Source organism: Chelmon rostratus, chromosome 13 (assembly GCF_017976325.1).
Source record: "Chelmon rostratus isolate fCheRos1 chromosome 13, fCheRos1.pri, whole genome shotgun sequence".
Lineage (NCBI taxonomy): Eukaryota > Metazoa > Chordata > Actinopteri > Chaetodontiformes > Chaetodontidae > Chelmon > Chelmon rostratus.
Window position 1 is genome coordinate 22,333,081 of NC_055670.1, and position 26,686 is coordinate 22,359,766.

At 42.2% G+C, this 26,686-nt stretch overlaps 1 protein-coding gene across 7 annotated transcripts in view; it reads left to right on the top strand.

The window, feature by feature from the left end:
• gulp1a (GULP PTB domain containing engulfment adaptor 1a) overlaps positions 1-26,686 on the top strand; it is a 70,863-nt gene that overhangs the window by 20,416 nt on the left and 23,761 nt on the right. For 2 of the 7 annotated variants that reach the window (XM_041950523.1, XM_041950517.1), the window contains exons 2-3: positions 7,928-8,013; positions 25,255-25,335. In XM_041950523.1, coding sequence (XP_041806457.1) covers positions 25,308-25,335 — 28 coding nt within the window. In that variant the 5' untranslated portion in view covers positions 7,928-8,013; positions 25,255-25,307. Of the gene's footprint in view, positions 1-7,927; positions 8,014-19,826; positions 19,957-20,223; positions 20,241-20,519; positions 20,671-25,254; positions 25,336-26,686 lie in introns of those variants that run through there. The other 5 variants (XM_041950518.1, XM_041950519.1, XM_041950522.1 and 2 more) reach the window with 5 other exon arrangements.

A 26,686-nucleotide genomic window follows, 5' to 3' on the forward strand; every position in this document is an offset into this window, starting at 1 on the left:
TAAAGTTTCCCCAAACTCAACAACTCACAAAACTCAGATTTTTTTTAAGGGAGTCTGGGGCTGATTTGTCGGCACCTTAAATAACTCACACACAGGATTTGCTCTCGAGGTTTTGTGTGTGTGTTTGTTTGTAGTTCAGCTGGCTTCGGTCAAACAGATGCAGAGGACAACGAGAGCCAATTAAAAATACCAGGCGTAAACGCGAAGGCAGGATCAGATCATTTATTATTCGGATAACCCATCCAGATGCAGATGACAGCAGATTAACACCGGTTGTAAACGGGGTTAAACTTATGTAAACATGGTGCACAAAAGAATTAAGATGATGTTATTATAATGTAAAGGCAGAAAATCCACCAGTTGCTCAGGGCACATTTCAGACAAAGCACTCCATTGCTTTAGTATCTGCTAATGCCACTCTCTAAACTAAAACAGCCCCCAGATAGAATGAGATAACGGAGGCCTTGTGGGTTTTTTTTATATAATTTTGAATAATTCAGTCTACAATATATTTAGCATAAGAGCCTGTTTTTAACCTTTTTACTGTTTTAGCGAACAAATGCCTGATAATGCTTCTCAGCTGTGATCAGTGGTTTCCTATTTAGTGATCAGTCCAGCTCACAGATGACTTGAAGGAGAAGGTGTGATGTGGATTTCAGGTCATATGGCGCAGCCCATCTTCTAAGCAGCGTCACCATCACAAACTGTAATCCATCTTATCGTCTTCCTTTGTCCCACTTCTGAGTCTCCAAACACTTGTGCTGTGTCAGTTTTCTCATTGTCGTCTATCTTTAGGGCGGCACACTTTACACTACTCCTGCTCTCTCCTACAGCGTCGACAATAAAGATAATGAAAACCGATGACTCCCCATCACCTGCCGCGTAGCACGTTCCTGCCAAACTCAAAATCAAAAACGAAGCCGGCTGTTGACTCTTCACAGCTGCGACGACGCTTACGAAGGTCAACAGGCTGAGAAGGTCCCCAGATAGATTTAGAAGGATCTGAGTAGAAAGCAGTTTAACCTCAAGAGAGGGCAACAAGTGTGAATGCGAAAGTCTTCTGAGTGAATAATGCGCGGGTGTTAAAAATGAAGCTGCGCCTCTCGGTGACACTGCGCTGATTCAACTCACTGAAGTGCACTTTAACTTTTCTGACACTGAATCGAGTCCAAGCGCTCATGTTTGGTTTCCAAAATAGAAATAATGAATATATGTATAGTTTCGCTCACCTTAAGATTTAGGCTGTTCTAATCAGTTGTGACATTTCTCCCTGAGTGCTTCCTCGAAGGCAGCAGCCGTCAGTGGACCTGTCTGACTCTTCACCCGGGCCTCACCTCTCAGCTCTGAGTTTCCTGACAGTTTTGAGAACTGATCAAATCTCCCACTTCTACATTGCAGAACATTGCGGATTATGCAGCCATCAGCTATTCATTGAGTTCGACTCTTCTCTGCTCCTATAGGACAGATCAATAAAACAATAATTACTCAACAAACCATTCTTGAAACAAGCCTAAAAACTTGTGGCGCTGGGAGTTTGTTGCAGAAGAGTGCTTCAAAGGAATGTTCTGAGCTGAGATGAGAGGATTTTCAGGAAGCAGGGTTGACCAAAGTGGAGCCCCTGCAGTGCTGGATTGGCAAGTGGGCCCCAGGAGTCATGTGGGGAAATGGAGAGATTTTGACTTGAAGGCAACCGAAGTGAACTGTTTTTCAATCCGTTCAGTAGAAAAGAATTTGTTAACGTAGAGGCGGCAGTTTGTATGTGAGCGTGACCGCGAGCAGACACAGCAAAGCTTCACGTGTATTGTACGTTTTGTTTGAAGGGAAATGCAGCTTCACAGAGAAGAAGTGTTTTTTTTTGTGCTAATTGCTGCAACTAAATACAATAAAACGACACATCCGCCACAATGCAAAGCTAATCAAATGTGTAGGAGAAAAAAGAGTAAATTCTTAGAATTAGAGCAAGTCTGATCTACGTTTAATGAGCGTGATGCAGATCTAATCTGGCAGCGAACACAAACAACTGGGATCATTAAAACTAAAAGCAGCTTCATCAGCTTTTGCCGAAACCCTCTGAACACCCCGTGCCGGAGGATCTGCGAGGTCTGACTCGTTTCTGAGAAGCCTGTCAGAGCGGCTGCAGTGCGAGGCCGTCCAGGGCTTTCTGGACAATAAATCCAATTTTGTAATCAATTCTGAAAATTACCAGGCAGTCAGTGCCATGATCTGAGGCCAGGTTCCTCACATGATGTTTTCACTCTTGTTAAAAATTTGCCTGTTGCATTCTGAATTAAGGGCACAGTAACCTAATCAGGTTCACGAATGAACGCTGAAATCCTCACAGCCAGTCCTCTGAGCAAGAGCCGGCCAAGATAAACTAAAGAAAGTCTCCAGGATCAGAACTGTCTCAGCGAGAGTCAAAATCCTGCCGGAGCTCAGCCGACTGTCTGAGCCTTTAGTCGTTAGCACCTACATGGACTATTACATCACGGGCAGTTGGATGGATTTTGTGAGCCCCATAATAAGACTGAACAGCCAATCAGCAGTGAGTCACGTAACCGCTCTGTCAATGCAGTCGATATAAGCGGTTCGTGGTAGCCGGGAGTAATTACTGTTGAAGAAATGTGCTGTTATTTCCCTAAATCGACTCACAGCAACCTGCATAGCTGCTTCGGTCTCATCCATACATGCTCCTGCGTTTATGGCAATTATTATTTTGTTTTTCGTCATTGTTGTTCATGGTAAAATCGTAAAAACGACACAAACTGAAGCTAGGAGCGGCCAAACAAAAGAACCAGCAAATGGCCACATCAGTTTGGTCTTGATTTTGGGTTCATGTCGATGGAAGACGTGATGAGGGGTGACGTCAGTGGCCGGTCAGAAGCAAGTTGCACTGTGACTCAGGCTTCCTGCCATTACATATTTTCATGCCTTTTAAAATCAGGATATTTTTGAGAAGAAATGGGAGCAATGGCGAAGCAGAAGCACTGCCGCTGACTCTCTCAGGTAGCTGCTGGAGGAAGTGTCAACACCACAACAAAAGGGAGAAACGCTCCCTCGGCTTTGAGTGTAGCGCTCAGCCGGGGGTATTTGTTGTCTGTCGAGTCTCTCAAACCACATGAGGAAACAGCAGAATTCACTTACACACTTTGGAAGTGAAAATGTTTATCGTACACGGTCAGCCCGGCTCAGCGGCGGCACAGATGTGCACAGTACAGAGGCGTTTCGAGGAGGCGCGCTGCTAACGTTTCATCAATAATACAAATCCCCATGCATGTGCTCGTCAGACGACGGTCTTGCTCTGCACACACTCGGTGAGAACCTGATTAATTCTGCCTCGCTCGTATGGAATGACGGTTCAACCTAGCTTGACTGAAGCTGACATGGAATATCAGTTAGTGTTTAAAGTGGGTCAGGTTGTACATTAAAGCTGCATTAAAGTTCCATTTTCTTCTAAAGCGCAGCGAGGGAGATGCAGGCGGGGTTTGCAGTATCATATCTGTATCGTCTCTGTGTGTGTGTGTGTGTCCATATTTCTAGTCTACTGAGATGCATTTTATGACACTAAATAAACAGCATTTGCACTTCTTACCTATTTCTCAGCTTTTCAGTAGAACTATTCAGACCTTATTTTATTCATTAGATGTCCAACTCAATTTTCTCCTCCCTATGTGCTTGTATGCTGAAGGGCGCCCGCCTCTCATCTCCAAACCCAGGTGATGGAAACATCATTTTATTTTCTGCCTCCCGGATCTTATTTTTGAAAATCTCCCTAGCTAACCTCTTTCCCCAATAACCGCATTGCTTGGATCCGAGGCTGCAGACGAATAAGGAAAGTAAACAAGAATGATTTTAAAGCACAAAGCTGTGATTAAAAGAAGCGTTGATCGACACGTCGTGTGTTTCTGATGCACGAGTCTCCACCCAGACCACGTGTTGGATATGGGTTCATGCACTCCCCCGTGAACATCTGGCTACATGGATGCATGTTTACAATGTCTGTAGGGTTTGCGGTTTATATGATGTAGCGCCAACCCTGCATGGAAAGTGCATTCATGTACAGCTAATTTGCATTCACAGTTATTCTGCGGCGAAACATAATTACTGCCTGGATAATGATTGGAGACAAAGTTTCTTTGAATGAAACACTACATTTTATGTCCCATGCTGGAGCCGCAGGGAGGTAGTCTGGGAGGTACACAATGTTCAGAATCCATGTTGTGATTGAAGTTAAGGCAGCAAAAGCACTTTGGTTAAGTTTAGGGAAAGATCCTTCATTAATAAAATAATCTTGTGTCTTCAAGTCACTGCTGACTTGTTCTGTATTAGAAGAGGTCATAATCTTTGCTGTCAGTGCCTGAACATAAGCGCCATAATGCCGTGGTCGCTATGAGTGGATTGTGCATTGCAAGATTAGCAATTTTGATGGAAAACAAATGAAAAATGTTGTCGGTGAATCAACATTTTTGTGATTTTCCAAGTATGTAACATTATTATTAACATTAGTTAACATTAGCTCACTGTCAGTTCAGTCGCTGTTCTGGAGCTTTCGATCATATCATATGATGTTTCGGCAGATGGAGTCTGTTGAGTTGTCGTGGATTTATGGATGTTCAGATTCCCATATTTTCTGTGCACTTTAAGGACCTCTCATCCACATCAAAGCTGGGACTCTGAATTGTGTCTTCTGAAACAGCAGTCGAGAAAACAATATCGCCACAAGCAGCGTTTCCTGAGCTTTCAGTCAAATCACATGATCCTCATCAGCAGAAGGAGATTTGCATTTCTGGTTGAGCACTTTAAGGACATTTCATCTGTGTTGTGCTTGTTGAAAGCTCCAGAACAGCTGCTAAATGGACCATAGGATGTTGTTAATAAAGTTTCATTCATAGGAAACCTTGACAATCGTACTAATAGCGGTTCTTGTAATTGAGGTGTTTTGATCATAGTTTTCGCCTCAAACGTCAGCCATGAACAACAAGACGTGGCTTGTAAAATAACGAGTTTTCCACCATCGGGATTAACAGCGATCGAGTAGTTAAACGCTTTAAAAGTAGAATTATTCTTCGCTTCAACTGTCCAGTCCAGTTATTCTGAACAACCTATTTTCTCAAATCTCTCAAGGCTGATGCATCGTGACGGCCTTCGTTTGTCCGTGCAGGCGCGGACGCTGCAGGTTTTAAGATGCCAGCTCGTACCTTTTTGTACACAAACCTGACATCTGCCCGACGCAGGCCGGGTCCTCCCCCTCAGGAAGCACGATGGGTCGGAGCCAGTCCGGTGCTATCTGTGTGTCCCCTCGCTCTTATCTACCACTTCCAGCGCGCCGCGTCCTGGATCTGTGCTGCCGCCCGCGTTATCAGGGAGCTCGTGATTCGGAGCCCAGGGGGAAGTAAACTTCATGTTTTAATGAGGATTATTATATGGGAGTGTGCGGTGGAAGGTGCCGCCCGCCGTGACCTCATCCGTTCAGACACATTAAATTCCCCACGACTGCTCCGTCCTGTGACGCGAACCCCGGACCCCTCCCTCCTGCACCTGGAGCAATGTGAAGAACGGATTTCACTAATTAGTCATCTCCCCCTTCCCTGGACGTATATCTTGGACTCAGCTGTCTTATACTGGATTTACTACATTAATATTAGACCTTTTATAAGTTTTCTGCGACAGCCATCTTCTTGTACTATTAGTGGTTGTAACAGTTCCTCTGCTGCAGGTCTGGCTGGATGAGGTCTGTACTTTGCAGATTTTTGGGAGCTTTCTGTTGTCCTGGAGATCTTGAGCCGGGTTCATGGTTTAGGCCCGTAAATCCCTTCGAGTCACATTTGATGTTGAACCATACAAATAAACCTGACTTGACTCGGAATATTTTATGAAGGCCTGTTTCTTTGAACTGACAGAACTTGCCTAAGAAGGCTAATCCAGTAGACCTCCCTCCTTCATGATGAGTAACCCACCCCTGTCCTCGGGACTTCCAGCTCCTCATTGGCAGTGTATCTGAATTATGATTTTTGGGTGATTGGCTTTCACTGATTAGGAGGAACAGGATAAATGTATGTCAACGTTCATGTATTTTTCCAACGTGCACTTAACACATGGACAAATAATGCAGCAGTTGGTTTCCTGCCCACTATTTCCTACCAAACTATTATTGATTCACATGTTGGAATTGTTTATATCTCAGGTGTAATAAATGTTTGTTCCTCAGTTTGCACAGCATCCAAAACAGCTGTTTGTTTTGCAAAGATCTATGATGTAAAACCAAATTTCTGAAACCTAAACTTTGTTGCTTGAGGGGAGATTAAAATGGCAGTTGCTTGTTTATCTATTCTCCTACATTATTCAGCATGATATGTCCTGTGAGATGCCAGAAGGCACCCACATGAACAGATCTATCCCTGAGAGAAAATCCATCCTACATTATTCCTCAGATGGAGATAGGAATAGGAAGTTGATCATGTCAGCTTTGGGAATTAAAGGATTTGAGATTTGGAGAACATTTATTTTCAATAAATAATGAGAAGCAGGTTCAGTCTCTTAGATCTGAATTAAACAGAGTTGCTTAACACTTTTTCTAATCATCTGCCCTCTCATCTTTCTTTCTGTGGCGTTTTGCTGATGAATTTGACTTTGGTGCCATTTCTAACAGTGCTAGCACCATGAACCTGCAGGACAAAGCAATAAATATTATGAATTTAAACTGAACGCTACCCACTGACATGTTATTGTGTCTCTAATGCCTCACATTTTGAAATTTTCCAAATTTGTGTGTGCACGGTTAATATTCAGCAGCACGTATCAACAAAATCCTGCACGCTGTACTCTCCCAGCCCTTATTAATGCACACTCTTTGCCCTTTGCATCTATCTCTGAATGTCACTTCCACCGATTCCTCAGGCACTCTCGTGATAACTGTGCAGTACTACAGGGTAAGCTATAATAGAAAACTTTAGCCCTCATTTATCAAGTGAGGACAACCACTTCAGTCTCGCAAGGATTGACTCCTTTTTTTTTAAAGTGCTAATATGAACTTCTCAGATATCATTCTGATAGCGGCCAAAATGCGCTGATGATTTAGAAGAATCTGCTCGGTTCTGAAATATTAAACCAGGAGTCACGTGGGAGGAAAGTTGAGAGACTGAAGGTCTTGTAAAGACAAAAGAGACGTAGCGTTCAAGTGAATGGGACTGAATGCTTTTCGATTTCAGATTTGCCAGAGAAGCATTTCATTGATTTTTGTCTTTTCAACACTGTGCTTTTCAGAGTGATTGATCAATGCGTTTGCTTTCTTTAAACTATGAATAAAAACAGACAGCTCACAAATCTACATGGCTGACACGCAGCTATAAATTTCACAGCTTCTGATGGGAAAAAAATGCTTTATAGTAGTGGAAAGAAGGCACATTTATGGTGCGTGAGTAAAAACATATTTCTCATGTGCCGCAGTCTTCAAGCACACATTAATGCCACTGCTGTGCTTGAATATACTCTTTTTCTACTGTTGTGTTGTGTTCATTTCCACTTCCTGTTCTCTGATCCATGGACTTCGAACCCTTTAAGGAAGCTGACAGGATTGACAGGGAACGTGTGTCACCTTGTAAGCTTCGACGTACCGTTCCTCCTCTTCTCAGTTTGAGGTCGACGTAGTTCAGCAGAGAAATCTCTGTATCACTTTGATGGCGTAAACAGAAAAAAAAAAAACGCTTTTCTTTATCTGTCACAGCCTTAACGTCAGCTGAAACGCTTTAAATCAAACAAATGAATTTTCTCACATTGAGCTGAATTAATAGCTTTCAGACAGATAACTGTGTAGATTGTGTTAAATTGCTTTATGTAATCCCTACAGAGAGCTGACGTGCAGCAGCGCTCGTTCATCTCTGAAAGCTTGATTCTTGAATGTTTTTTTTTTCTTGTCTCTCGCTGCCCACAGAAGATGCTGCACTAATGAGCACCCAGCAGCCTGTAGATGAGTGAGGCACAACAAAGAAACCTGAACAGCAACAGTCCACAGTAACAGTAAGGCTCCATATCTCCTATTATGCACACTCCAGAGCTGGCTGTGAAGTTATCATTATATATCAGTGTCATTACATAGTTACACCTCCTACTTCACATCCCCCTCAACCAGGATCCTCCTCATGCACATAAAACCTGCTTGGTGATCTGAACATTGTGGCATGTGGTTCAGCTCTGGCGCCGTATTCAGCCGTGCATCTTCTTGCCAGGTTTTCTTTGCTTTGTGATTTAACAAAGACGAAGGTGACATTTTGATGCCATGCTGTTTATTTTCTCAGAGCTATTTTTTTGTCTTTTTTATTTTTTGCCCCTATTTGCCAGTACAGCTGGAGAGACAGGAAGCGGGGGAGAGAGTGGGGATGACTGTAGCCTGTCTAAAACATGGACGTGATGTCACCCACAGGTTTCTGAAGAGCCATTGTGAAGCTCAGCGACAGCGGCTCCGGCCGTCACCATCTTGGCAGCGCCTGGCTCCACCAAAGTCCCAGCTAATCCAAAAGTGGGCAAAGAGGTGGAGCGTGGGTGGAGCTGAGATGGGCTGAATGAGGCTTGGTTGTTGAAAGCGAGAGGCTAGCTGTCAGTCAAAGAGGCCATGCCAACAATTCTGCATGAACTCTAAGCCTTGATATAATGTAAAGGAGTGGGTTAAATAGAAATTCATCCCCTGCACAGTTTTCATGAATGAGGAAATTAGCTTTAGAGACCAAAAGCAGGCTGTAAACATGTTTATTTCTGCTGTAAAGTTTGGCATTTTAATACGGGGGTCTATGGGGATTGACTCGCCTTTGGAACAAGTCTCAAGTGGCCATTCGAGGAACTGTAGTTTTTGGCACTTCGGCTTTGGCTTCATTTTTCAGCCCTGGAGGCTGCTGCTTAGGGATGACATGCCGGGCTCTGGGTTGGAATAAAAAATATACGATACGAGAATATATCGGATTACTTCCTTTTGCGATACATTATCGGTACATTAGGGCCAAATATCGATATTTTAACTGATACCCATTCCAATTTAAGATACCATACGTGGACATGAACTTTGTTTAATCTCAGTTGTCAAAATCTGTGAAACTGACTGAAATTGCACAAAGTATAGCAGAATTGCTGTATTGTGATACCGTTGTTAATGTGGGAAACATATCGTGATAGTATTGTGTTGTGAGTTACTCTGTGATTCCCACCTCTCCTGCTAAATATCTCAGCAGTGGTGGTGGACTTTATGATTTCTGTGTTTCTTTATGAACCCTCTTCATAGTGGGTTAGTTTTCATCATGTACACTCCTGTCACATGATATATATGAACTGATATCAGTAGTAAGTGAAGTATCATAAAAAAAAGGAGCCAGCTGCTTTATGTTGCTTTGCTGCTTTTTGTTAGATATTGGACTTGAAATACACATTTAACAATTAGTTAAGTATGCTGTTTATAACATGCTTTCATGTGGTTCAAAAGTAAAATTTGCTCACATTTCTGGCTTTCAAGGACAAAAAACAAAAGCTTCTGTTTTTCATTGACTTAGTTGCTTGAAATATTTAATATCTTTGCAAGCTAAAGAGGTGCTTTGTCTCAAGATGTATCTTGAGCTTTAACATGATGTAATTCCACTGGGCTCAGCTGCATTGCCTTTGACACTTGCAGCGTCAAGATGCGTGTACATGTATACAGCATGTATATGCACATGCAAGTGTGCAGGTCAAGCAGTGTACTGCATGGGTATTCTAATATGTCAATTCTGCATCGTTGTTGAACATTCATATTCTGGCGCTGTCTTCACTAAAGATCAATTATTAAATGAGTAAATAAGTGATGAAAAGGAAAACATCAGTTATCACAGACTTCCTCGCTCTCTGTGGCCCAGATCACAGACGTGCTTTTGTCAGGTAGAAATACACAACACTGTGTGTCTGAGGCATTATCTCAGAGGCACAGTCAGGACGCAGAGTGATAAAGAGGCAGAGAAAAGGAGAGCGCTATGCTATAAAGTTGAAGCTTTGATGTTTTCTTCCATTGAGAATGGCAGCGTCGTAGAAAATGTGATCAAAGTTTTTTTTTTTTTTGGCTGGACTTCACATAGAGTGGTGTGCCTCTGTAGCAGCACCTTGCTTACCATTTAAAAGAGGACAGTTTGTACGGTCGCAGGAGGTCTTTTATCATGCAAGTCCCATCTGAGCTTCTGTGCACCTTTTTGGGCTTGTGCCGAGTGCCCGCTCTGCTCCTCGTGCACTTCTTGTATAATTGAGTGTCAATCAGAGTAAACATGACCTGAAAAGTCTTTTCATATATCTTTTGAACATAGAGCTGGCCTGCCTCTGCAGTGTAGTGAGAACTGTACATGTAAAACACCTGCCGACAGTAAAATACGGCCTTGTATAAATGACTTTGGCCAGATTTTATGTTGAAGCTGGGGAATGTCTTATCATGCAGAAACAGGAGTGCAGATTGGAAGTAAATTATTAAGGTAGATTTGGGGCACAAATGGGCCATTGAAATCTTTTTTTTTTAAGATTTATGAGAGTGTCTCCCCAGTTAAAGCTGCATTTGTATTTCCCATGAAACATGTCTGCAGTCCTGAGGCAGTTGAAAATGTAATGGGAACCTGCCATTATGCACCACATCACCCAGTTCTAGTTTCTGTCTTACTGATGCTAAAGATCTTGATCTCTCAATTCTTTTTAGAAACTACCTTGTTTACAGCTTGAGACCTCGTTTTATTTAACGAGTTAGCGAAGGGTGTGCCCGGAGGGATTGAAGGAGAAATCATTTAGAAATGACTGCTGCTTGAGATTGAGAAGGCAGCGGCCATGCTTGTTACTTGCTGTCTCGGACGGCTTCAGATGATGGCCCTTGACAAATCTGTACAGTCATTATCCAAATACTGATGGCTGACACGAACATTAAGAACATCGAGGGCTGTTGCTGAAGCTACACATTTGCTTTTAAAGTAATTTAGGTTTTCAGGGTAGAATCTTCCATATTTTCCTTTGCGTGCAAGCACTGCACCCAGCTGTGGTTTGCCAAAGAAAAGTTCCCTTAGTTTTTCAATTTTATGCTTCACAGACATAATGAGGATAAACAAAAACAAAAAAATCAGCTGTAATACTGAGATCCTGGTAGACACATTGTTAAAAAAAAGTGCCAGGAAATGGTTTCAACTTCATGCAATTGCCAATTAGCTAAAGGTTTGGCATTGCAGTTAAGATTCTTATTAGGTTTGGGATGCTTTGAAAGTGGAAACCACACCATTGAAAGGGTCTTTATTGCAGTAATTGTAATGGGATTTCTCTTTCTGAAGCCTTCAGGTTTAGCACCTCTTTTTCTCAGTAGTTTTTTTTCTTTTTGTCTTGATTGAGGTACTTATCTTAATTAGGTTTTGGTGGCAGATTCTCTGGAGAGTCCTGGAGACACTGTGAGACCACTTTAGCCTGTGAATGTGATCAGGAACAAGATAAATAAACTTGACTCATGATGCAAATGTGAGGTTCTCATTTAAAAAAAAGTCAGATTTGGCAAAAGATTCATCAGCACACAGTTACTTTCCTCGTGAAGTTATCAAGACGCAGCTTTGTCACAGATTGAATCCCTAATGATCACCATCAAGAAGGAATAAAAGATGTCATGATTTCAGATTGCAGCCCAGAGCTCCATAGATTTCAGCTGCCAGACACTCTCAAAGGACAACTTCCCAAAAGTTCACTTTCTGTTCCAACTGGGACTGTTTTTTAGCTTCAGTGCACAACTTTCAACACGGTTCATTGGGGTTATTCTGTTATAGCCTAACAAGCATGGAAAATATAATAAGATACTGAACAGAGTTATGTAATAATAAGTATTGAATGTAAAAAAGGTCATTCTCTAAGGTTTAAAAACTGCTGAAGAATTGCTTTCTGTGGGGGATTTTTTCCTCGGCTAATAGAAGTAAGCTGCACCACGGTTCTTAAATATGATGTTGAGGGTTTGGCTTCATACGATTCTTTTGTCACAGGCTGTCAAAGGGAATTGTTTAGGCAAAGAGCCTGTGGTGCAATGCATGCCTGTAAACTGCCTTAAAAAAGGCAAAGTACTTGAGAACAAGTGAGTCTACCATCAGCTCTTACACAGAGATCCCAAAGAGGTAATCAGGGCAGAGTCAGAAGGCTGAAACACATTTCATATGTGCCATTCAAAAGATATTTCTAGTCCTCCCGATCCCTCCTATCTGGAGAACCGTCTGAAGGATACACTAAAGTGCAGCTATCTTTGAAATGGTCTGACACGTTCTGAAGAGATCTACCCTTTACCAGCAAATATCAGCGAGCTGCAGCCACAAACGTTTGAGGCAAAAGTGGGATTTTTCCACAGATCTGCATTTAAGATGACTTTCCATCTGCTGTATCTGAAAGCAGCATCCACTGAGGTTTGAGACTCAGGTGCTACGAGCATGTCTCAAGCCTGTGAAATCTTAATGTCAGTGGGACCAGGTTGTAAATGTGTCCTGAAGTGGAAATGTACACATTCATACGGATTATACAGCTGCTAACAGCCGGTTTGGTTGCATTAAATTTGTGTTCACTGCTCCCTGTTCCCTCCCACCATAACTTTTATTATTATCATCATTATTGATGATGGCAATGATGGCAATGCTTATAATAATAAATAATAATAATGATAATAAGTAATCTGGTAAAGAGACGTTTGGTGCAATTCATGAACCTCCTAACAGCTTGTGGGATAGAGACAACATGGAATATGGCCACGTTGTATCCTGTCTCACACAGAAAAGCATAGATTATTGACGGCCATAGAATTTTCCATGACTTCTGCTGCTCAGTGGGACTCTGATCACTACGGATGACACTCCTCCTCCTGGTGTAGGTGTGGTATAACATGACTCATAAGATTTCATATTCACAGGATTCATTTCCGGTTGAGTTTGATTTAAGGGTTTTTTAAAATGCACTGAGGATAGATTCATGTGTGTGTGTGCGTAAATATCTTCATGCACACATGTCTATTTCTACATGTAGTCTATATTCTCATCCTGTAAGGCACAGTTTGGAGCTCAGCTGTGGCTGTGCATCCGTGCAGCACTGTTTCTGAGGCATATTTGAACTCTGCTTAAAGAGGCGACAGTAACTCAGACGTATCATAACTTGTCAAGTTTTACTGTAATTTTAAGGGATAATCAATTCCACTTCGTTCTTGGCCTGTAAAATATTAAAGTGATTGTCGTTAAGGGTTCCATACAACTGTTTATATAGATATGAAAAGTGTGATTAGCATGAAATAATTTTTTCTACAAAGTGGATTCACCTACAAATGACTGGCATTCAAGGTTGGTAAGAAGTGGCTGAATGGCTCACTGCTCTCTGAACACGTGTATGTATAAGAGTAGTGGTGAGAGCAGGTGTTTAAAGTTAGTTTGGTTTGACAGACAGTTATTGTATTAATGTCCAAAGTACAGCTGTGCTTTTCAAACCATGGTGATACGTTTCTGATCTGTGAATTAATTAATCAGTCATATATTGGCAGGATTTGATGAAATCACAAATAATCCTGTCGCATTCCTTTTGTACCTGAAAATACGGATCGGTCTCGAGCAAATATCTCAGAAATGACGTGCATCACTCACATTCAGCATGAGTCACCATGAGTTTCCTCAGATGGAGCGATCACTGTTGCCTGCAGATTTCTTAAGTTGCAGTTAATTAATGGTAATTCTGTGCTAGAATGCACTAAGTGTGCATAATGTAGTGTGTGTGTGTGTGTGTGTGTGTGTGTGTGTGTGTGTGTGTGTGTGTGTGTGTGTGTGTGTGTGTGTGTGTGTGTGTGTGTGTGTGTGTGTGTGTGTGTGTGTGTGTGCGCGCGCTACATAAGATTTCTCAGGGAAGGAAACATCACAAAGCATTGATATTTGTAAAGTTACAGAAACTGCATGTTGGGAGTTGGCCTTTAAGCTCGTTCTGATGTTTGACTCGTGCTGTCAGTTGCTGTCATCTTTCTGCCTTATGGCTCCATATGAACGCATGAACTCAGCCAGCAAGCACAACCTGCGCAGGCCTTCGACCATCTGACATGCCTCGAAGTTTCTGTTGTATTGACTTCGGTAAAAAGTGGGAGGATTTGAAGAAAAGATTATGTGGATTCACAAAATCTCAATGTATCTGGTGGATTGAAATTCAAAGGAAAACACTACACTGAGAAACATGTTTGTATTCCTGCACACCTGAGATCAGTCACACTGAAATAGTGCATTGACACTTGTGATAAGAATATGACTTCTATAGAACAAAGCTGCATTTTATATCAGATCAATGACATGAGATTCATGAAGTCATGACTTCTTTGACTTTTTTTTTTACAGTCGCGTAAGCATTAATTTAAAATCATGTTTCCATCGGCCTGATGAACGAGTTCAATATTCGCTCTCTTTTAGCTCTGTTTTTGGTCTCTACCAACTGCTGAGGGAAATTTGACTGTTCAGCTGCTAAATGACAAACTTTTATCACCCGCTAGTCGCTAATTCTGTGTGTCGGTAGCACTCAGTGGGCTCGTTTGCTGAAAGCAGCTGCCTGCTGTGACGCTTGCAAAAGTAATTGTGCCAAACAAGTTTTGAGTCATTAAAACTAAAGAAAAGAAAAGGATGAAGAACAACAAGACTGCCAGCAGAAACGGTAATTTATAGTGGACATGAATCTTCCTGAAAATACTGTTCAGCGGATACGTTGGCTTCAGGTTTCATGTCTTTGTGACTAATGATGCAGAATCCATCAGAACTAAAATGAGCACCTCCACTCACTTGGTGCTGTTGGGTCCTTTTGTCTCTCATATCCCTGAGGATTTAGTCTCATAGATTTCCTCCTGCTGAGACTGAAGGTGAATTATGAACAGTTGAATGAAACCAAAATAGTTAATTTATTCCTATCAATAGTACAGCATAGCAACAGACATAACATGACCTTTGCAGCTGTCTAGAGCAAGCGTGTAGCTCTGCAGCGACAGGAACAGTAGACACCTTCCCGCTTTTACCGTGTACCTCGGGATAATACACGGCTTGTCTCTTTTAATTAGCTTCCAAGTGTAGATTCAGCAAAAAAAGGTTATTTCATGACCTATTGACTTTTTCTGTTGTACAGTTTGGAGGTAAATTGATTTCCTTGTGCTCTGTTCCTTTTTAAAAAATTAATTTTAATGCACTTGGAGGCTTGTTGTTGCCCACCAGCAACTTTTTGCGACTGGACGAGAACATCACAAGTGAGAACATGTTTTTCTTGCGTTAAAAACCTCGGTGTCACCGAAATAATTGTTTTTTTGCTGTGATTTTTATGTCGATGGTACATTATTATTAAATTATTGATTAAAAAAATCAAAGCTTTAGATAAATGAGATATAACTGGGTAGTGTAGCATGCTAGTTTACATTTTGGCAGTTGAAACTCTAATGTGAGTGTATGCACAAGTACTCCACTTGTTCTTGCTGACACCCCCTCGTTGCATACCCCCTCCGCCCACCCTCACCACAGAGGCATGATAAACATCCATACAGAAGAGGTCATGTGGAGCGTCTTCATGAAGATTGAATAAATGGAGGACACTTGTGTTAGCAGCTAATTTATATTCCCCACTGTAAAACAAACACGTCATATCTGTTATATGGCCTCGCGTCGCCTCACCTAGTGCTAAGTTTCACAGCAGTAGTCCTGGTGTGGGACCACAGACCCAATTCTAAAATAAAACAGCATTTTGACCAATAAATATTCAAGATATTCTAGTTGTTGAAATCGCAGCAGTAAACCATTTACTGACTTATTGTATTTTAAAGAAGAAGTTTGAGGTTCTCTCAATCTTCAATACAGGCTGAGTTTTCTTATAGACATCTAGTGGCTGCCAGAGGAACTACAAGGACTCCTGGAGCAGCCGAGCACTTAGCTGCGGTGGTTGCCTTCAGATATCATATGACTTCAGATTTATTGTTGTTTATTAGTTTCTGAACAGGTGGAGTTGTATGGAGAGCTGTATTCTTGTTTTTGGGTGAGGCCTCTCCTTTGTGCTGCAGAAATGAAGAACTAGAATAAAAAAGAAATTAGGGTGATGGGTTGATAAAATGATTAGTCAATCGACAGAAAGTATTTCACCTCATTCTTCAGAACTGACAAACGTTCCCTTGTTGCTTGCTTTTGAATGCTTTAAGGTTTGGATGTTTGTTAGGGAAAACTGTGATGGACATGTGACGGCTAAACTGTTGACTAATGAGCACTTTAATGCTTTCCTAGAGGATGATTGTACAATATGTTCCCATTACTGTTGTTCATGGTCCCCGGAGGATGAATTTGTAATGACTTCGCTGATCTCCTGACTTTCTTCTTGCACCGTCAGCAGATTGACATTTCAAGCTTTTATGTGATGTGGCTCAAAAGCTCTTGGATGGATTGACATAATTTTGCAGAGGCATTCATGTTCCCCTCAGGATGAATTACAATAACTTCGAGCACCGTCATCAGGTCTAGATTTAATCTATTCAATACTTTGTTTAAAGAGCAAATACATATAAATCTAATTATATTCCTATCAGCCTCAGCTGTACCACACAGGTAAGCACAGCCTCGCAGAGCCGATAGGGTGATAGTCTGGTACTCATGTTTAATGTTGTCTTCAATACACCTTTTATGTGTTTTTGTTACTTACTTACGAATACTTATGAATCCTAGCTTTAATATTTGAATGTGAAAATCTCCAGTGGACAGAATGAAATGATACAGCCTGTGTTGACCTTGATTCATGTAAGACGACGGTGCTTCTGCTGCTCTCAGGTCTGGTTTCACTAACTTCAGCTGAAAATATAACCTTGATTCCAAAACAGTTGGAACTGAAACTTCAATAAAACCAGAATTCAGTCATTAGCAAACAAAACTGTGTTTACTGACAACAGTTTTCTGAAGTGTTCCTGAGCCCATGTAGTAACATCCTGTATCCAATCATGTGATCACAAAGTGGTGAACCTCGCTCCATCCTTCGAGGATGCTCCTTTCATACCCAATCATGATACTATCACCTATCAATCAACCTGTTTACCTGTGGAATGATCCAAACAGGTGTTTTTGGAGCGTTCCACAACTTTCCCAGTCTTTTGTTGCTCCTGTCCCAACTTGTCTGAAACGTGTTGCTGCATCAGATTCAGAATAAGCAGATATTTACAAAAATCAATGAAGCTGATGAGGTCAAACATTAAATATATTTTCTGTCTATGTTAAAAAGGATTAGCAAATGATCACGTTCTGTTTTATTTATGTTTTTCGCAGCATCACAACTTTTTCTGAAAAAACAAGAAGTTGGGAGCTGCTGTGTTTATGCTTTTGGCAAATTAAGACATCAGTGTTAATTGCTGCATTTGATCTGCAGGAGTTTTGTTTTTAATTCTTCTTATTTCGCGGTCTCGCCAAAACCTCATTCCTGCCTGCTGTATTAGGCTTCGAGGGCAGGTTGGACACGAGTCATCACTCAGCATGTGCTTGTGTTAATGTTGTGCAGACTGCGCAGCTTGGTGTAGTCGTGGATGGAAACGATTGCTTTGCAGCGAGTGGTGCAGGGGCTTTCACCAGCCGCGTCAACGGAAAACACGCCGCCGCTATCGCACATTTCTGCTTTGCATTGCTGCTTTGATGGAACACAAATCATGTGGAGGCTGCAGATCTCAATGAAAATCCACTGAGATGCTTCTCATTGAGATGCACATTCCTGCTTCTCCACCCACCCCCCACTCCCACACACACACAAACACACACAAACACACACACATCCCAGGCGAGGAGTGAAATAATTGGACTCTGTAACTGCATACAATAAGGACTGTAAACATTAGTGCAGACGTAGCTGGAAACAAGATGATTCCTCTTTAAATCTGCTGTATATTTAGTTGTTGTACTGTTTCCTGTTGTCCACCTTGATTTTTCTCTTTGTACATTTTCTTATTGAACATGAAATATGAAAAAAAAAAAAGCTATGGTGCTGTAGCCTAGTTACTAAACAAAATCTGAAAAGATGACTCACCGACGTTGTTTTAAACTGCCGACCTAGATGCGTTCGAGCTGTTGTGTCTGTCATGCTTCTTGGCTGCTGAGCTGAACTTGTCTTTCATTAGATGATATGCACTGCTGAGTCGATCTGTTTTAATTTCGGATCCTTGACACTCTTCATTAACTGCAGCAGAGGCAGCCATACAGTTAGATGGTGCAGACAGATGAGCGAAAAAGAGTGTTACATATATCATCGGTGATAGCTTCAACTTTTCCACTTCGTCTGTATCACAGAGGCTTTTTTTCTTCACTTCTTTTGCCCAGTTTTATCCGCATCTGTGTAGCATAAAGGGCCCCACTTTCCCGGAAAGTGTCTGGGCCAGCCACTTCCCTTACCCCGCCGCAGCTGTTCATACAAGATGCAATACATGAAATGATGCGGGGCAGGGCAAAGAAAACCCTAGAAAAATAAAGTGTGAACAGAACAGGCCAAATCCTGAGACCCTCCCTGCTTTAAATGCTCTCTCAGGCAGAAACCAAAGGTCCACCGGCCAGCAAAAACACGGCGCCATCCAAGGCCCTGACCGAGCTGAATCTCTAAGCAGATGCGATTCAAAGAACAAGAAACGCCTTCCATGGATTTGAATGACCTTTGCAAATTGGCAGGCAACTGTTTGTGACCTTTTTTTTTTTGTCTTCTGATTATTTGAAAAAAAAAAAATAAATAAAATGCTGATTATTTCCCAAAACATGAATTCTCTGAAGCTACTTTTCCTGCAACATTTTGCAGCAGCTCTTTGAAGTCCGTGTACGTGCACTCTCAGCACTTACGCATTCACATCAATGCTAATTCAGACGCAAATTCATCTGGCTCCAAAGTACACTCATTACATTTGGATGAATGTCCCCATTGTTGTGAAAGCAGCTAAAGCCCGATATTTAAAATTCCACTTTAGTTCCTGACCACAGACAGCTGTGCATCCCCGACGTTTTTATGAAGACGTGTGATTCATTTGTTTATTAGAGTTTATGTAACTTCCTTTTCTTCCTTTCTTAATGGAATTCCATTGTCTTTCAGTCTGTCGCTGCCTTTTAAATCCTTTCATGCTCGTCAGATAGTGGTCGGTTGCCCTTCCTTTACTGGTTGCACTTTACTGAGACACTAAAAATGCTGACAGCAGACAGCTTCCTGATTAGACCCCACAGAGGCATTTCAATGAGGTTTAAAACAAAAAGAACAAGCTCTCAAAAAGCAGAGCACTTGGGCCTCACTTTCAGGTGTTTGGCAGTTGCAGCACTGCGCCCCCTCCACCTTCTGCTCTCCACTTTGAGGGTGTCCCAGACAGTTCATCGCTTTGTGATGAAGAGGACAATCGAGTGTCAGGTTTTTAAGCCCAATTTTAGCCGCAGGGATTCAAACCCTTGAGCCTGAAATGTTTCTGGAGTGCAGTAGAAAAGGAAAGGGTGTTATTAAGTTGACATAATCTCACAGGGAGGCTTTCAGGGCTTTGTGTTGGAAAGATATCGTGACTTTTACTTCATAATGTTTGGGCCGTATTGCTCTTTTGATTGATGCCAAGATGTTGACCCGAGGCTGTTGCCAGTGCACATAGCGTGATGATGAATCACATGCTACGAAAGGGTCAGACTGCAGCCTCTCGCATGTTGGCTTTTATAGGTCATCTCAGTGAAACAGTTCCCGTCGAAAAGGGGGTCTCTTTTTTTTTTTTGCTCATGCAAAACTCCAAAACACTTCTTCTGCACTAACTGTGGGCGGAGGAAGTTTGGTTTGAATGTCAAGTATCATGTGTCCGGGCAAAAGCTTCTTGTTGAGTTTGCAAACCCCATCATCTCTCCTTACTGCAGTCCTTAGTGTACCACCATCTGGCCCACAGCTGAAAACTATTAAGATCCTCTGGAACTTCCTCTTTACTATTCCTCCACAGTCTGAAGGCAAGTAAGTAGCTTTTATCTCAGCTCTGTTGTTGTTTGCATGTTTCCCTCCATAGATCTTTTAGTTTGCTTCTGCTTGTAAAAGGTTGCCGTGCTTTTCCTTGATAAACTATGTCAGAGCGCTGCATTTGATCCGCGGGAGTTTAAGTGACGGGCTGTGAGAGAGCACGTCTGGCTTTTACACACCGCGGCTGATTCGACTGAGGAATTCTGGGACTAAATTCATGAAGAGATTGTAGTTGCGATGTCTTACGTTCTGCGCTTTGCCAGCAAGATTCCAGAGCCGGGGTGAGAGCAAAGTGAGGAAAACAAAGGATCTTTGTTGATTTTCTTTTCTGAGGCATTATGTTGGGACCACAGTGCACGCTCTGCTTCTATTCAGTGTTCAAGCCTGCTGCCTTTTTGGTGCATATGGGTCAGATTAGTGACTGGCGGAGAGGCGTTCAGAAAAGGGACCTCAACTTTCTTTCTTCCTTTTTTTTTTGTTTTGAATAAGCCTTTTTAAGCAGGAACTTTTATCAAACTTCTATATTCGGATTATTTCTCATTTTGAGGTTGTTGTTTGGGCTGGAGGGAGGGCTCCGCAGGGTCAAAGTAGGTCGCCCTCATTTCCAGAAAGTCTTTCCCGAGCTAAATTCCAAATGTTTGAGTCACTGAAGGTGAATTGTTCAACCCTGGACATGGTTTTCGCTGAGCGTTTTGGAGGATGATGTTCTAAGTAAGTGAAGTGTCGCTTCAGCTTTTCGACTCTTTTTACCTAAAGTTCAGAAAATCAATTCAGACGACATGTTGCGTCTGTATGAGGAGTTCTGCAGCTAAATGTGACCTGTTCAAGTGTTTTTTCACAAGCTTTTTTCAGGAGGGATTTTTTTACTCTCATGTTCAGACTGTGTTTCAGTGTCCTGTTTGACCATCGTAGCCTGTAACAGCATTCTGTTGTTTTAATTACTGTTTGATTGGGGTTGGTGTGCTCATTGACTTTCATTATTAGGACTAATAATGTTGAAGCATTCCTATTAATGGGGCATTAATCAGTCCGTTGAGTATATTGTACGACACATTTGGACTGTGCTGTTGAGAGGCTGTGAGCACATTTCATGTGTGCAGTCTGTGTGTGTGTGTGTGTGGGTGGGTGGGTTTTTGCATGTGTGTATGTAGACAGTCACACACTCTTCTGGTGAGGAACTGAACAGATCTGACCTGCTGCTTCCACTGCCGCTGGTAAACATTGAGGGGAGACTGAGGAAGTTTGCAGCCCAGTGTTAAGTCTGTGTGTGTGTGTGTGTGTGTGTGTGTGTGTGTGTGTGTGTGTGTGTGTGTGTGTGTGTGTGTGTGTGTGTGTGTGTGTGTGTGTGTGTGTGTGTGTCCTGGGATCGACAGTTCTCCCAAGGGGGTGCTGTTGAATCACCAGACAGGAAGCTATTAAAACAGGCCGAACACTGCAGCCGTCAATCAGGATGAGTGACATCACAGTCAGGTGTCAGGCGAAGGATCACATTACACCTCAGTATGTCACAAACAAACAGAAATGGTAGCCCGGCTTTGTCTGCTGGCAGACCTTTTCCACAGATCGGTCTTTGCTTCGAGAATTTATAGCACTCGTGGTGATTTTTAGGGATGTTCTTAGGATTAGGATTAGGCCTAATTAGGCATTTTTTCAATGAATCAGCATCGGATATAAAAAGTCTAATCAATTTCCAATCCTTTGTTTGTTGTCACCTATTTTTCTCTGATAATACCAGCTGTCAAACATGCCTCAGTATCCATGTTTAAAACACTGGTACACAGATTCAGTGGGAGTTCCTTTAATTTTGTAAAAGCAGGCCTATTTTAGATGCATTTCTCAGGTGCACCACATCTCTAGACTGCTGATTTTGGTTAAAAATAGGGAGGCCGCTCAAATGGCACGATCTGATATCACCGTGTTGCTCTAACAACACCATAGCTGGCCTTTCTAGCAAGTGATTTATGTTGTGAAAGGGTCTATTTTAGCCCAAACCATCATCTTTTCCTAAGCAAGTCATTTTGTTGCCTAAAGGTAATTAAACTGTTCCAGAAAACTGAAAAAAAAAACAGAATTAAGTCTAGAAATAATAAGTTGACAATATATTAATAAGCAGGAAATGAACCCCTTTCTACCAGGTTCACCCATTCATCCACCTAGTCCCTGTGAGGACTTTGGTCAGTTTCAGTGATGGAGCAACATCGTGATAATTGGGATTAGTATAATTATGATGTAGGAACAACACCAACTACGATATCAGATATATGTATTTATACTTCCTGCCATAAAAGATCCCCATTTATGCTTTTCTCTCTCTCAAGATTTTATAAAAGATATAAAACATATACACAATAAATACAGAAAAATTTAAAAATCAGACACCAGTGAGGGGAAGCTTGATTTTCTTAATGCAGCTCTATTTCACAGCAAAAGCATATCTAACTTGCTTTGAGGATAAGGGAAATACCAAGGCCACCACTGCCAAGGTCTTGAGTTGGCAGTCCAGATACTGCAGAGCTGTTTGGTGCTGAGATCTGCAGAATCCGCTCTCCACATCTTGGGTGAAATGTAAACAATAGTAGTGTCCTTGGTCACTTGCCCGTGCAGTGTTTTCACCGTCAGCATATTAGACCTGTAAATAAGGAACACAAGTTGTCTTTTTCAGCTGCACAGATATTTTGGCAGACGAAGGAATGTCCCAGTCCCCACCCTAAAGCTTGTTCCATTTAAAAATTTCTCCAGCCCTTTCCAGGGCCTCCGTTGCAGTAAAATATCCCCTTACTGTGAGAGCCCACATACATTGTGTTTGCCCCTGCAAGATACAGTTCCCTCAATTATGTGCCACATATCATTATGTGCCTTTATTATGTAGACTACAGCTAAGGGCTTTTCATTTTTCCATTTTGAGGAGACAGTTGCTTATCACCATAAAACATGTTTGATGCAAATTCAGTAATAATTGGCACTCTGTCAGAGATGTGTCTTTCTTTTTTTTAAGGATGGCGTGTTTGTTTGTCATCAGCTCCTCCCAGCAGCAATAAAGATATCTGACTCAATAGCATAGCTCCTCACTGCTATTCAGTCAAAGCTAATGACCCATTACCCTCCCATGTTACACTGATCGATTCATTTTTGCATACTTCACTTTTTATGTTATTTCTCAGCCCCAAGGACAGTTCGTTGATAATGCCTTATCATAAAAGCTTATTTTCTGAATGGCATCATTTATGCCGCTCTCACAATTGCTGTTTGTGCATCGTACAAGCTGATACGCAGCAAACAAGACAAAATTTATTGGGGGACGTTGTGAGAGGCACCAACAGCATGAGAGGAAGGCTGCAGCACCAGGCATTTAAAATGTGGTCTTATTGGTCAGTTAAATTTGACCAAAGTAACCCAGTGCATCAACGTTAAGTGCTGATATGTGTAGAAGTCACTGAAGTGATATATACACTACAGTACTCCATGGCAGAGAGACCTGACCAGGTACCCAAGCTGGGCCGAGTCCAGCGTATACTCAGTTAAATCTGGTCAGGTAGGGATCTGCTGAATTGTCCTGGGTGTGTGCTTCAGTACGTGAGACACCTGAGCTGTGATCACGTGGTGTATAAAAGTCATCACAGGACAAGAAGGACACGCATTTCTGCTCCTTCGACTTAGCTTGCTAACTTGTGTCGCATGAAGATGCTGCAAGTGTTGGTGTTGTCTCTGTGTTTAGATCTGTTGGCTCCACAGGTCTCGTTGAATCAGGTCTGACTGGCCTCGGGTCTCTTTTGGTTCAGGCCTGTTTTATGAAAATTAATTTATGCACGTTGCACAAGTGTTTGAAGTTGAAATCTTGGACCAGTTAAGACGTCTAATCCATGTATGACTTCATGTGAAACTTGCTATCATGATTTAGATAAATGTTGCATGATTTATCTCGCTCTCTACAATTTTTCGTTTTAAACATACCTGGTTTCTTGTATATTGTTGATGCATTTTTTTTTTTTTTTTTGTGACTACCCGGATCCAGTGGATCTTCTAAGATGTTCATGTCATCAAAGTTTTCACACATCAGCCATGTTTCTGAAACAGTTTGGTATGATGCACCATGTTGGAAGTTTGGTTCCAAGCAGCGGGATTTATTTTTCCATTCACTAAAAACTTATAATAGCTCAAGCTTCCCTCGATAAGTGGAAAATGCTAAAGATGGAAAACTCCAATTCATTTTCTAAATTGCCCGAGCACAAGTTAATTTGTTTGCAGAGGCAAGGATCGAAGCGGCTGGTATGCGGCAGGCCTTGCATATTTTCCGTCAGTAAAAGAGTAAAGAATATTGATTGTGAAGCAGGCTGACAGCTACCTAGTCCTGGACAGTTTGTCCCCGCAGTCCTCTAGATTGCTGAGCTCTCGTGGGGAATTGATGCAAAGGTCTGAAAGCAGTCAAGGCAAAGTGTCGGACTTTAGACACGCTGGACGTTTTGCATTTGCAAAACAAATGGCTCCTTTTTGCTGCAGCATTGCACAGTGTCAGTGCACCAGTTTGTGCGTTATGGCACAGCTGAGCTGCACAGCTACACCACAGTAAATTCAAAGAGAGAAGAAAAACTTTGATCACAGCCCACATTCGTCTCTTGCTTCATGTGCAGTAAGTCAGCACAGGTAGAATAATGGCGTCTACCAGTGTTGTTATTGTGTGAGATAATTTTATTACGGAGAGAAACCCGGAGATGATTAGAAAAAAAACGCCGAAGGTCAGTGTTCGGCTCTCCTGTGATGACTAAACTTGGATTTGGTTTCAGGTTCTGTGAGTGTGTGTGTGTGTGTGTGTGTAGCTGAATATGCATCAATGATACAGCTGAATGTAGCATGCAGACAGAAAAACATTCCCTGTTCAGTTCTGTTGGAAAGATTAGGATAATTCCACTGACTGCGGCAGGAGATTATAGTAAACAATGCTGCATTTTTCTGTGCAGCTCTTGCCTTTGATAGAAATCACCATTCTTAGACACGTCCTTACTGTAGAACAGCACGGACAGTAAGCATGTAATCAGCAACACCACAACATTAGAATTACAGCCTCCGTAAGATGAGTAAGATGTGGCCCAGTGGTAAACAGATGTAATGCAGAGGGACTGGGACTTTAACGTGAACACATGACAGCTAAACGTTGCCTCACACTCGGTGGGTGGGGATTTTTTTTTTGGTTTTTGCAGAAGAGAACTTCAGACTGTTTGTTTTTAGACATTCTGCCTCTTAGTGAAGGCTTGAGGTCAAAGCCATTTTTAACTCAACTTCTCCCTGCTGCTTTTCCAGGTGGAATATTGTCAGCCGCTCAGGAGGGACCCCGGAGACGTACATTTTCCACTATGAACCGCGCCTTCAACAGGAAAAAAGGTGAGCAGAAATAACTAATGCTCGTTTAGCTTATGGACTTCAGCAGAGCCTGTTTTAGCCTCAGCGGTGCCACAGGCTGCACGCACGTCTGAGAGACGAAGCATTCAAATGGGACGTTTTTGTCATCAAAATCTGTGACTCCACATGTGTTTTCTGCATCGAGGAAATCATACAGGCCTGAATAATCAAGACTGTTACACTGGTGTGTTCTGCAAGCTATGTGTTAGTGGACAGTTTAGTGTTCTTGGCTTGAGGAGAGTTGGCGGTACAAGCTGGAAGTGCGGGGTTTGAAAGGAGTAAGCATTTTGGAAGATGCTTGAAAGATGTTGTCCAGTTGCATTATGGGAAATGTTGGATCAAGTGTTGTTGGAGCTTAACCCATTCTGGAGGCTAAAAAGCCAGGATATGTGGGTGTCTGTTCTGTCCCTTGCGAGTGTCCCAACCTTTTGGAAGTGCAGTACCACAGCTCTGGAGTGCCCCTTTAAGATATTACATATTTCTAAAGAACTATAATGACGTTTCTGTACATGCCGAGACAAAGAGTTAAACAAAGCGAAAGGATGAAGGTGAGGCGCTCGCTCAATGCTGGTTTCCTCGTATCTTCATCAAGATTAGTTTTGTGTTGTTGTCTTGGAAAGCTCTAGGCTACATCTCACAAATGTGCTCAGCAAATCTGAGCGAGTGCAAAAACTGCCGTGTCTGCACTCGAGGATTGGAGTGGTCCTCTTAATTTCAGCCCCATGCAATTCATCAGTTTGGCAGGCCTGTAAAAGTCTTCACACTGGAAAGCTCCAAGAGAAAAAATAAAAAAACGAAACCGTGTAATGTTTACGTTTGTTATTTGGGCTGATGAAATGACGTTTGAGATAAAAATCCTCTGCTGGTGCGACTATAAAGGCACTTTGACTGACACTGGTTGCAATAAAACAGCCCAAACATAAAATGACTCATTTCCACGAAGCCACGAAGGACAACGAAGCTGTCAACACGAGCAGAATACAAATTGGACGAGACACAACAGTCATAAGGACTGTGTGCACGTCCAGCCATGCATGTGAGAGAGTAGACAGTTAAGGTGGCTGCGCAGCATTGCAGAGTGTTGAGGTGACCCTGCCCAAACGTGGAGGGAAGGATATCTGGGACTGCATTTTGCAAACAGCTTGATGTGTTTAGCACCATCTGGCCCACTCCCTCTGGTGTGCATCAGCAGACCTGGAGGAACCTTGGACGGTGCTGGGGAAAGAGTCCGGGGCCCAGGTGGTGCGCCGGGCTTTAATGATATTTGGGTGTTATAATTCACTTTTTCCCATTAGGTCTTCTATTTTAGGAGCCGAAGATGGTAATCAGGGAG